The 12,977-nt window shown below is 35.2% G+C and overlaps 1 protein-coding gene across 1 annotated transcript in view; it reads left to right on the top strand.

Moving 5' to 3' along the window:
• The window catches only part of LOC123536224 (low-density lipoprotein receptor-related protein 4-like), a 97,390-nt gene extending 87,017 nt beyond the window's left edge, over positions 1-10,373 (top strand). The window contains exons 33-36 of the mRNA XM_045319202.2: positions 2,765-2,825; positions 3,623-3,769; positions 4,512-4,653; positions 5,330-10,373. Of these exons, the coding sequence (XP_045175137.2) occupies positions 2,765-2,825; positions 3,623-3,769; positions 4,512-4,653; positions 5,330-5,563 (584 nt within the window). The 3' untranslated portion in view covers positions 5,564-10,373. The remainder of the gene's footprint in view (positions 1-2,764; positions 2,826-3,622; positions 3,770-4,511; positions 4,654-5,329) is intronic.
• The last annotated feature ends 2,604 nt before the right edge of the window (positions 10,374-12,977 follow it).

Genomic DNA, 12,977 nt, shown 5'->3' with positions numbered 1-12,977 from the left:
CATTTACATAGGTTACATTTGTTGTTATTAGGTTTATGTTGCGCCAATGGTATCTGGTTCGTATATGGTACATGGTGTACCTGGTTATTGTATGGTACCAAAGGGGTACCTGGTTTGTATAAGGTACATGGAAGTACCTGGTTCGTATATGGTACAAAATGGGTACCGGGTTCGTATATGGTACATGGAAGTACCTGGTCCGTGTATGGTACAAAAATGGGTACCGGGTTCGTATATATGGTACATGGTAGTACCATATGGTACATGGAAGTACCTGGTTCGTATATGGTACAAAATGGGTACCTGGTTTGTAAATGGTACATGGAAGTACCTGGTTTTTATATGGTACCAAAGGTGGTGCCTGGTTCTACCTGGCTTTGGCGCAACGAGGTTCAAATTATCTAAGGCATGCCCGGGTCGCACCCTTTGTGAGGATTTTCAACTTCAATCGCCATTTAACGTTTGAAGTTGTAAGCCACTATGACCGTCTTACAATCCACACTTACCCTAAACGAAAAATAAACTTGTGTTTATAATCGGAAGTGTTTTTATTTTCTTTTAAACAGGAAAGCTTAGGTTATATGATGGTACGTCAACCTAGGAATTCTATCCTAGAATAATATAGATTAATCCTTCCAATTAATCTTGTTTATTCTGGCTAAATTCCAATTTAATTGTTTGTTTGTAATTTTGCATCGGTTGTCATAACGCTAAGTCGTTGCTATGGTATGTATCGCGAGATTTCGTAGCAGACGATAATTTATAAGTAAAGTCACGTGTTTGCCGTGCTTCCGATTTGCCATTCAGCACGAGGCCGTTTTAAGAACAACCCGCCCACCGCACCCTTTTTTAGCATTAATTTAATACTATTTCGTTTGTTTATGATACTATAGATTTTCAATCAATAATTATATGGTAAAGTATTAAGGCAGTTACACGTTATATGCAATACTTGCCTATTTTTGCAACATTCTTGTTACTTTTTTGCTGCCGAGTTTTTCTCACTCTTTCAGAATGCTTTACTTTTTATGGCATCAGATGTTAAAGCACATGAGTCAAGAAACGCTATAACCAGACAGAATCGACACAATATGCTACTTTTGAAGTTCAAACATCATAGTATCGCTCAGAAGCCAATGATTATATCATTCAGCCTTATTCGGAAGGATCACAGGTACGATGAAACCAGTGACACTGTGATGGAAATGTATTCTGTACTGGTTCAAAATATCTATATTGACCGTTACATTCACCAGCGTTAACTTTTACTTGTGTTTAAATGTGCTTATTTAAGAACTTGACACTTTAAGACATCTTTGCCTAATTTGATTTTGATTACTTATACCATTTGTAATCAGATGTACATGGTGACATTTAGAAATGATGTGAAGTGCCTGCGTTTAGGAGATACATATTATTCCTGTTTGTTAACTTTTACTTAGGTTTAAAGGTGCTTATTGAAAACACTTGACTCTAAGACATTTTGCCTAGTTTATGATTATGATTACTTATACCATTTGCAAATCAGATGTACATGGTGACAGTTATAATGATGTGAAGTGAGTGCGTCAAGGAGATACATATATCCTGTTTGTTATTTTAAAATTGCTTAGCTTGTTATCTTAAGCCGGGTACCAGAACTTAAAACTTTTAACTCTAAATATTTTCTTTTACTTTCATCTCTTTTATTTATTTCTCTCTTCTAATCTTTCTTCTGTCATACTGGCGGAAAATTCTTATGTCTGGGTGCGACTAGGGCATGCCATACTGAGTTTGTTAACTGTCAATTACTAATCTTTTTGCATACTCATGGGTCCCTGACCAGCCGCCGCCATTTACCGGGTTGGTGACACTCGTGGGTTCAAAATTCAATTTTTTCTGGTTCATTTTTTCGAGCATATAGAATTGGCCAGAGAGCGAAAAGGGCTAGGCGTTCTTATAGTTGCTCAACCATTTACATAGGTTACATTTGTTGTTATTAGGTTTATGTTTGCGCCAATGGTATCTGGTTCGTATATGGTACATGGTGTACCATGGTTATTGTATGGTACCAAAGGTGTACCTGGTTTGTATAAGGTACATGGAAGTACCTGGTTCGTATATGGTACAAAATGGGTACCGGGTTCGTATATGGTACATGGAAGTACCTGGTCGTGTATGGTACAAATAGGGTACCGGGTTCGTATTATGGTACATGGTAGTCCATATGGTACATGGAAGTACTGGTTCGTATATGGTACAAAATGGGTACCTGGTTTGTAAATGGTACACGGAAGTACCTGGTTTTTATATGGTACCAAAGGTGGTGCCTGGTTCTACCTGGCTTTGGCGCAACGAGGTTCAAATTATCTAAGGCATGCCCGGGTCGCACCCTTTGTGAGGATTTTCAACTTCAATCGCCATTTAACGTTTGAAGTTGTAAGCCACTATGACCGTCTTACAATCCACACTTACCCTAAACGAAAAATAAACTTGTGTTTATAATCGGAAGTGTTTTTATTTTCTTTTAAACATGAAAGCTTAGGTTATATGATGGTACGTCAACCTAGGAATTCTATCCTAGAATAATAACACTTTTATGTTTTACAAGTATTTATTTTCACTTCATTTGACAGCCAATATAGCAAAAATAAATTCCTCCCGAATTTTTTTAATTTTACAGTATTACATGAGGTTGGCTTTATTAAAGATTGAAAAATATCACCATTGTCATAGTGATATATAGCCTGTGAGTTTTCAAACAGCTTGTTTTCTATTATTGCAGTGCCAAAGGATAGAGCAGTATTTACTGATGTTACTGTGAATGGAGAAAATACTGGCTTAGGGTAAGTCCGCTGGCATTTTATTAACCTTTACCTTAAGCTGGTGGGTGTAAGATTAGTCTGACACAGATATAGATGATATTACAGCTTTCCATGTTTTCATGGTGGAGGAAGGCCCCACAAGCCTCTCCAAGCATTATTTGAGCCACACCATGAGAAAACCAACATAGTGCATTTGCGACCAGCATGGATCCAGACCAGAATGTGCGGTAGCGCAGGCTGGTCTGGATCCATGCTGGTCGCAAATGCACTATGTCATGGTGCGGCATATTTCAGGCAGAGGCAGTCACATGGGAACAACGGCCGACCTTCAACAAGGCAGCTGGATGGCTTCCTCACATGAAAGAATTCTATTCTCCAAGCAAGGTTTCGAATCCACAACAACCTTAACCTTAGATTCTAGGGTCAACTCCATGTTAACTATATGTTTAAAGGCATGACCAATAAAAATATCCTTATGCAATTCACCATAAATTAACATTTAATGCGATGTGTCTGTTACATTTTGTGGATGAAACATCCCTCTGTCTTGCTCTTCTTTGTACTAAAAAAACTGGCATAGACTAAAAAGATTATTTAACCATCTGTTACAATACAGGATTATTAAGACACATATCCATCCTATTGGCTTGTCCAGTATGTTTTTATGAATGGGTACTCGTGCAAATGTATCGCTGTATTCTATAGAACAATGTTAAATAACCTAATACCGATAATAAATGTTATATTCCTATGAATACACATATTGCATACATAATTTATCTGACGATCATTTCTGTACATACTTATTTTCATATCAGGTGTAGCCAGTCTGACGAGAAGGCGGGTCTGTGTACAAGCCCTACCCAGGAGGAGGAGCCAAGCCTGAAAGGGGCATACATTGCTTTAGCCATTGTTATTGTTCTGGTACTTTCAGGAGTGTTGCTCATAATATTTATTTGGAAAAGGTAGGTGTTTCTAATGTATTACTTGCTATTTTATGGTCATGTTAAAATTTGGCAAATATTGCAAAAATCAGTTTAATATCGAAGCTTTTTAAACAGGACCTGCACTGTGAAATCATATATAATATTCATCAAGGACTGATTTTCATGGTTGCATCAATCCATGGAACTAAATACCACAGAACGAGTAAAATTCTCATTCATGTTTTGTTCAGAAGTTCATGTTTTGTTCAGAAGTTGAAATCCATGAATTTATATTCACTGTGAAATACCTGTTCTGGAAAAAAAACATGGAATTTCATGTCCATGAAGTTCAATGGTTTCACAGTATACTTGCATGTTCAGCATATTGAAATATTATACAGTGCTCCTTCTCTACAACAATACCCTTTGTGAGATGGAAAATTTGGTTGTTGTTCGGAGGGAGTTGTTGTAGAGAGGTAAAATAAAGAACAATAAGCATATTTTGGAGTCAGTAGCAAGTGTTGTTGCAAGAAGGGAATTGTTGTTCAGAGGGCCGCTGTAGAGAGGGAGCACTGTTATTTCGAAATTTAATTTAGTTTGCATAAACCTGTGTGTAATTTCTTGGTGTTTTTTTTTTTTGTTTGACAAAACTTGCAGCTTCATGGTTACCAGAAGTTGAAGCTATGAAATTAATGGGAAATGTTACTGTTTTGATTGAATTTATTTAATTTCATGGATAGATAGGACTGCAAAATTCACTAACTATCTCGTATATTTACAGACAACGAAGACGGCAGCATTACCAAGAGGATTTCTCTACCCTCACTTTCACAAACCCTAACTACCAAAGAACAAGTACAGAGACTATAAACTCTGACAGACCTCCGAGAGAGTGGCGAATATTTCGATTTAATAAAAGAGCGGTAAGTATTGACGTGTTTGTCATGTTTGTAACAAGTAGTCAGGATTTGAGATTATAAAACTTGTGACATGGAGAGCTGTCTCAAAACTGCAGAGTGGCAAATATTTTCAAATTGATTTAATAAGAGAGCAGTAAGTGCAGAACTGTTTGTTAAAAGTTGTCTGGGTCTGAAGTTACTGTTATAAAACTGAAGTATGGGAACCAGTCTAAAAAATTCAAGCATCTGATTAGTTGTTTCCTAGCACAGTCTTGTAATTGACCAATGGCAAGGCTGCATACTGAGACTGGTTTACAAAACTGGGTTTTGTATGCTTGTAAATGTGGGTGCATTAAAACAGTGTTCTTCAAGTCTTTGATGTTATACTGGTAAACTGAAAATATTTACAATGTTGTGTCGCATGTATCTCAAAATGTACTTGACCTAGTGTCATAAAACATTAGAGGATTGTTATATAGCGAAGTTTTGGATTTCATCGTTTGAAGATAAAAGAAACGGAAATTTCATTTGCTCGTTTGGGATCTAATTTCCTGGAAAATTAGTCCACCATGAAAATTAAATTGATTTTACAGTAGGTCTAAATTAAATATTTATTATTGGATAAGTTTGTTTTTCTTTCTTAGATATAAAAATTAGGTGAGCATTTTATTATGTAAATGTATCTATTTCTGTTTAACAGGACAGGGTATCTGTTGTCAGCTCTAATTGTACGAGCGAGGAGAAGCTGAACACGTCAGAGACTGACGCTTTGTATCCCGCTAGTTCCGATACAGATGGCGCTTCTTGTTTCCCAGATACTCCTCTTTCGAAAAACATATTTAAACCACGAAATTCAGGACAAAATAATTCCAATAAGCCAAAAAGAGTCCCTTATAAACCAGTGGAAAAACATACTGATGGGAAAATTTCATGACAAAAATAAATGTCATGATCAGGTGACAGTTTTAAATACTCAGTGGCATTTTGATTGGTCAGTCGGATGTCATGTGACTTCAAGATGTCAGTTGATTGGTTCAAGGGATGTAATCCTGTGATAACTCACTACAAAATGGCCAGTATACAAATTATATGTACAGTGGACGGGTGTTTTCTTCTAGATACACTGCTGTAGATTCATGTACACTCTATGCAACTTTTCTTCAGAAGTGCTTAGCAGACATGTATGTAAATGTGAAATGTTAAATCTGTAGATGACAAGCTGTCATACATGCTTCAATGTCGTTGTTCATTAACATAAACTGCAGCAATTTGATACAGAATATCCTCCATGGTATCACATGCCTGAAAAAAAAGACCAGACAAGAAGCACGAGGTACACAAGTCTCGGAAACTTAGGAGAGAAGCAACACCATTTCTAATGATGGAACATGAAATAGTTGCAATTGCAAGGAACTTCAACTGCTATTAAGTTTGTCTACAATAAAAAATATCTAAGTTGAACAAAATGTTTTTGTCATAGATGTATGTACTGTAGATGAGATAATGTTTGCAATGGTTTTAATTTAGCAAATATTTGCGATTAATGCCTCCTGCGAATTCAAAATATTTATGAATATTTAAATCTGCACAAACATTCACCCTTGGAAATTCTTAACTCCATGAAGTAGACTGCTAACCTTGATATTGCTAAATAAAGTCAGCACAAAATATGAGCAGCACCATGAGAAAACCAACATAGTGCATTTGCGACCAGCATGGATCCAGACCAGACTGCGCATCTGTGCAGTCTGGTCAAGATCCATGCTGTTCGCTTTCAAAGCCTATTGCAATTGGAGAAACCTTAAGCGAACAGCATGGATCCTGACCAGACTGAGCGATGCGCAGGCTGGTCTGGATCCATGCTGGTCGAAAATGCACTATATTGGTTTTCCCATGACGTGGCTCATATTATTATTCGATCTGCAGTTCTGTATTGTCAATGTGTAATGTCTTTTTAGCTTCGTCTGGTATTTGCTGGGTATTGTTTGTATGTTTATATGTCTAATGGTGCTATATTTTGTGTAATTATTGCCATATTTTAAGTTACATTTTGTTGTTTCATGTTAGCGTAAAGTATGTATGTAAAATATTTACTGTCAAATGTCTCAAGAAGCTATCATTCATTTGAGAATATGATCACTCAGAAGATGTTCTATGTGAAATGGATTTAAATTTATATAAAGCACTGTTCTGTAATGTTTGGAATGATGAGCGGATTGTCAGTAAAACAAAAAACAAACAGTTGTGTCGTAAATGATGGTGGCATAAAAGAGTTTGTATGATATTTAGACTCCAAATGGGACAGTGACCTTTTTTGTTACAAAGCATTGCAGTTCTCAGAAATGAACATGTCCTTATTAATGTATGTTGAGGTAGTAATTTCAGTAATCGCCTCAAGACCATGTACATACACTTTCTGAAGCAATTGATATCACCACAGAAAGCAGTAGTAAAAGCCTTATAGTTAGAAAAATAGCTGGTTCTTGTCAGTGACTGGGTCACTGTAGCTTTCTTGTTTATGTATTTGTTTTTGTTTATTAGCTCACCTGTCACAAAGTGACAAGGTGAGCTATTGTGACCGCTTGATGTCCATCGTGCGTAGTGCGTCAAGCGTTGTCCGTCAACAATTTCTAAAAAAATCTTCTTCTTGAAAACCAGTGGGCAGAATTACACCAAACTTCACAGGAATGATCCTTGGGTGGTCCCCTTTCAAAATTATTCAAAGAATTGAATTCCATGCAGAACTCCAGTTGCCATGGCAACCGAAAGGAAAAACTTTAAGTCTTCTTGTCCAAAACCACAGGGCCTAGGGCTTTGATATCTGGTGTGTAGCATCATCTAGTGTTCCTCTACCAAAATTATTCAAATTATCCCCCTAGGGTCAAATATGGCCCCGCCCCGGGGGTCACATGGTTTATATAGACTTATATAGGGAAAACTTTGAAAATCTTCTTGTACAAAACCACATGGCCTAGGGCTTTGATATTTGGTATGTAGCATCATCTAGTGGTCCTCTACTAAGATTGTTAAAATTATCCCCCTAGGGTCAAATATGGCCCCACCCCGGGGGTCACATGGTATATATAGACTTATATAGGGAAAACTTTGAAAATCTTCTTGTACAAAACCACATGGCCTAGGGCTTTGATATTTAGTATGTAGCATCATCTAGTGGTCCTCTTCCAAGATTATTCAAATTATCCCCCTAGGGTCAAATATGGCCCCGCCCCAGGGGTCCCAAGTTTTACATAGACTTATATAGGAAAAAAAAGTTAAAAAATCTTCTTGTCTGAAACCACAACACTTAGACCTTTGATATTTGGTTTGTAGCATTGTCTTATGGTCCTCAACCAAAATTGTTCAAATTGTACCCCTTGGGTGAAAAAGAGGCCCTGCCCTGGGGGTCCCAAGTTTTATATAGACTTATAAAGGAAAAAGCTTTCTGAAACCATACGACCTAGGCTTTTGATGTTTGGTGTGATGCATTGTCTAGTAGTCCTCTACCAAAATTGTTCAAATTATGCCCCTGGGGTTAAAAGAGGCCCCGCCCTGGGGTCACTTTTATAGTTATTATGTGAGTTATATAGGAAAAATACTTAAAAAATCATCTGATCCTATTTCCAAGACTGTTTGATTATAATTACCTGATGACCTCAAGTAATATGATGTCACTTGACTGTGACCTTGACCTACTGACCTACTTTCTTGTTTTTTAAGATACAGCCTTGAAATTTTGATAATATACACAGTTTTGCACACAAATTGTAAAACTGAATTTCATTGACCATGAATTTGACCTGCTGACTTTCCTAATATTTTATCATCAGTTTGACATTTGAAACATGTAGCTTATATTATTCAGGTGAGCGATCCAGGGTCATCATGACCCGCTTGTTTGGTGATTTTAATGTTGTATAAACATGCACTCAGGAATATTTATGTGAACAAAAATGGCACACCTAAATATTATAACCCTCGTTTTAGAATACCATTACAGGGATAAAAAAAAAATGTCTCAGAAATTCATCATTGGGTTTCATACGGTGTATCTCTAAGGTTGTATCTACAATACATATTTTGTTTTATTTTGGACTGTGTCTAGAATTACAGATCTGTAATCGTTAAACACAGTTCTAGGAGTACGGAAGTTCTGTATTTCTGAACAATGCTAGGGTTACAGAAGTAAAACAAAGAACCTCAACCATTCATTATTTTTTAATGTTCAAACACTTAACCATAATTGATGTTAGTAGTGATTATATATATAGTCGTGATTCTAGAATTACGGATCTGTTATCCTAGACACTGCCTTTGTTTCACTGATTTCTAAATTTCTCTGTACGTCTATGAAGTACTCTAAACTGACATTAAGGTTCAATGTCTATGTTTTTTATGCCGTTTTCTTTTCATTTTCAAACAATTTTACCATTTTAATTTTTCATGTGTATAATCTTCAGAATGTTCAAGAAACGATAATTTTCTGTAAATTCACTACGATGATACTGAATTTTTCATCAACTATTATTTTAATTCTGATACATTTCTATTAAATTTCATCTGCAGCTTTTGATTTTGTAAATAAATAAACAAGCTTGGTAGATGGTATTTAAAAATTGTTTTTCTTCAGTATATTTTGCTCACATGACTTTTAGTAAAGATTTCAACTAACATGAATTTCATACATGTATGTTGAAAATATAAACATTTTGTCATCTCATTTGTATTTCTAAACTTGTAAAATAATTTTTCAGTATGTGCAAATGCACATTTTTATGGTCAGTGCTTTATTATTTTGCCAAATGATATTATTCCCCATCAAGCGATTTATTGTGCTTGTAAAGTAGATAATTTAAATGACCAAGAGAGTTTTAATACATGACATTTTTGTTATTAGAGAAATTTCATTATGGAACCATGGAAATTTCAGGTACATTTGGTAATGGAACAAAATTAAGAATAATACTTGAGCATTGAACTCTAAGGCATTTCCTGGATCCTATAGTAGTTTGAGCCGCGCCATGAGAAAACAAACATACTGCAGTCTGGTCTGGATCCATGCTGGTCGCAAATGCAGTATGTTGGTTTTCTCATGGCATGGCAAGATATTGCTGATTTAAGGTTAGTTTCATTTTAAACATTGGTCAAAAATACTCACATGAGCTTATTTGGGCCATTAGGTTGTCTTAGATTTTAGTTTAATTTACATGTTAAACAGTCATTGTCATCATTACCATTACTTTTTCATTGCCATTTTTGTTAAGATAAGAAAATTGTCATTAAAGTTATGATAAATCATAATTAAACGGTTAATGTCATTATCACTTTTATCATATTAACATTTTAATCATGATCATTTTCATTATCATCGGGATCATCATCATTTTCATCATTAACATTTCATCATCACTATCACCATCATTCCCATCATCATCATTTTCACGATGTTTGTTTTTATCGTCAATGGTATTTGCCAGTTTTTAATGTGATTTTAATTAAATTTCAAGGATTTTTTCAGGTTGGATTTATAAGTATGTATATTAATATTTTAAAATGCAATCAAATTTTAATACTACAATACTGTATTAATTGAAATGTTGCATGGTTTACAGATTATATTTTGACCGTTTCTTTTACAGTTCATAGAAATTGATTGTAATTTTTAAGTCACAATTTAGAAACTTGTTTTTACCAATATAGTTGAACTATAATCATTTTATTGTCGCAATTAGATATTGTTTCTACAGCATTTTGTACATTTTGAATCTTTTCTTTTTGGTAAAAGTTATTTTGAATTTGCAATTTCATATGAGATGCTAAATCATGATCTTGCATACTGTATATTCCTTAATTAATGCCGTCTCGTCTAGTAAACCTGCCCCCAACATATTTAAAAAAAAAATCGTAAAAAGTCCTTTCTTAAATTAATTTAAGTGAATACCAGCACTAAAGAAGTGCTATGAGAGTTAAAGTTCTTCATTAGAAGTTTCATTTGTAGTTTGTATATATAAAAAAAAAAATGTATTGAAAAATAAATAAATGAACAAAAACATTTTTTTTTTTTGCAAAATATAATAGCGCTGGGGATGTTAGTAAGGGAATACAAGGTAGTAAGAGCAAACATTTTTGATAATTGAGCCGTGCCATGGGAAAACCAACATAGTGGGTTTGCGACCAGCATGGATCCAGACCAGCCTGTGCATCCGCGCATTCTGGTCAGGCTCCATGCTGTTCGCTTTTTAAGCCTACTGGAATTGGAGAAACTGTTAGCGAACAGCATGGATCCTGACCAGACTGCGCAGATGCCCAGGCTGGTCTGGATCCATGCTGGTCGCACACCCACTATGTTGGTTTTCCCATGGCACAGCTCAATTATGTTACTCCATTTCCATCACTGTTAAAATTTAATGTGAACTACACTTCTTCATTGCAGGGTAGAAATGAGTGTTTCTAAAAAGTTTTGAATCATAGTATGAACAAACATGTACATGAATGTCCTAAAAATGTTTATTTGGTATTAACAGAGAATCTTGACCAGTTGATAGGACCACCGAGTTTTATATGTAAGTTACTCAGGTGTTAAAAAAACTTGATTTGGTATTCTTTTCAAAGTCTGCTTAAACGATTTCATTTGCAAAGATGAATTAATATTTAAGTAATTCTTTTGCTGAAATGCTTTCCTTTCTGCAGGAAAGAAGGGCAAATAATTCAACATCAGGGGCCTTAACCATTTGAGCACAGAAGCCCCGTTTCAGAAAATGTCTGCATTACTTCATATATTCAGTTCATTGACTACAAACATTATAGCTTGGGTGACCTCAGTATCATGACAATTTGTTACAGTTATAACAAAGGAGGTAACTAAATTTTCCCACTCTATCATACAAGGGATGTCTGGAAACACGATTCCACTTATTTGCATACCAGTTATTTGAATATTTTTGATATTTGCATACTGACTTAGAACACTGTGCTATCCCTGTATAGTAGCTATTTAAGTTTTTTGTTTATCTGCAAAGGTTCATACCAAAGATCTATGGGAACATAAAAAGAATACATTGTACACATAATCAGTTTCAGGTCATAGAAAGTGAATTACTGTGAAATCATTCAAATTCGCTGGCATGAAATTTCACACAAACGTGAGGGAGGACTGTTTCCCACGGGCTTTAATTCGTGCATTTTCAGTTTTAGCAATGAAAAATATAATAAAAAATAATAATAGCGCGGTCTTAAATTCGCGCATCGGTCCTAGTGCGAAATACGCGAAAATTCGTCCTACGCGAATAAAAATGATTTTACAGTATGCAGCAGTAGCAGTAGTTCAAGATGCATAAGAAATTTAAACAGCCTTTCACTTTATGGATTTATATCATTGAATTTTAGATAACAGACTTTAGTCAGGCACTGTGACATCTGTACATTTATACAACAACATGTTTTATAATGTTTTTTTTTTCTATTTTGACTACTGTTATTAAAACATGAAATCTTACAAAGACTTGTATTTTATTATGACCTATGATTGTTTGTGACTTGTGTTTTATAGTTTCATTTTAGGTATTTTGAATATATTGGTTGATTAACCTTTAGCCTACTGGCGTCAAGTGATTTTGCATTTGTGACCAGTGCAGACCAATATCAACCTGCACATCCACTGTTCGCTAGTTAGTCGGTAAATTTTCATTAAATGCCCCATTTGAATAATAAGTGGTGCTGCCAAAATTGAATAATGGAAAAAATCTATTTTAGAAAAGCAGGGAAAAGTTTAAAGAACATAAAAAACGTAAGGGCTAAGATGGCTTAGTAGCGCCCAGCTAAACTAGGTTTTACCCATGATGACCCAGTTTTCAGTTATTAACCTCAGATAATCCCGTACTGAATTCATCTGGGGTTTAATCAAGGCAGACATTCTGACAAAGTTTCATTAAAATTAGGCAAAAACTGTTGACAACACACGACAAAGAAGGTGATCACTTCATAAGAGATGGTGGCAAGTATTACTGATATCTGCCGGTAGCATAAAGTACAATGTATGTAAAAGTGCTTTGGTGAGCCAAAAAATGTGACCAGATAAATACCACCATTTTCAAATAGACCTTGAAATCATTAAGTTTTACAAGGGACTAATTTTCATGGATTTCATTGTTGTATTAGTTCACAAAATCGAATCCCATTGAACAAATAAAACTCCCATCCATTTATTTTTAAAAGTTGAAAACCACAACTTTTAAAAAAATCCCTACAAAATTGCCATTTTGGCCCAAAAACAAATTTTTTCTGCCCACAAAAATTATATGATTTCACAGTACCGTTACTACAATCTTGCTACCGTAAAAATGACAAGTTGA

Source organism: Mercenaria mercenaria, chromosome 17, assembly GCF_021730395.1.
Source record: "Mercenaria mercenaria strain notata chromosome 17, MADL_Memer_1, whole genome shotgun sequence".
NCBI lineage: Eukaryota > Metazoa > Mollusca > Bivalvia > Venerida > Veneridae > Mercenaria > Mercenaria mercenaria.
Note: the sequence above shows the minus strand (reverse complement) of the source record. Positions and strands in the feature narration are given on the sequence as shown.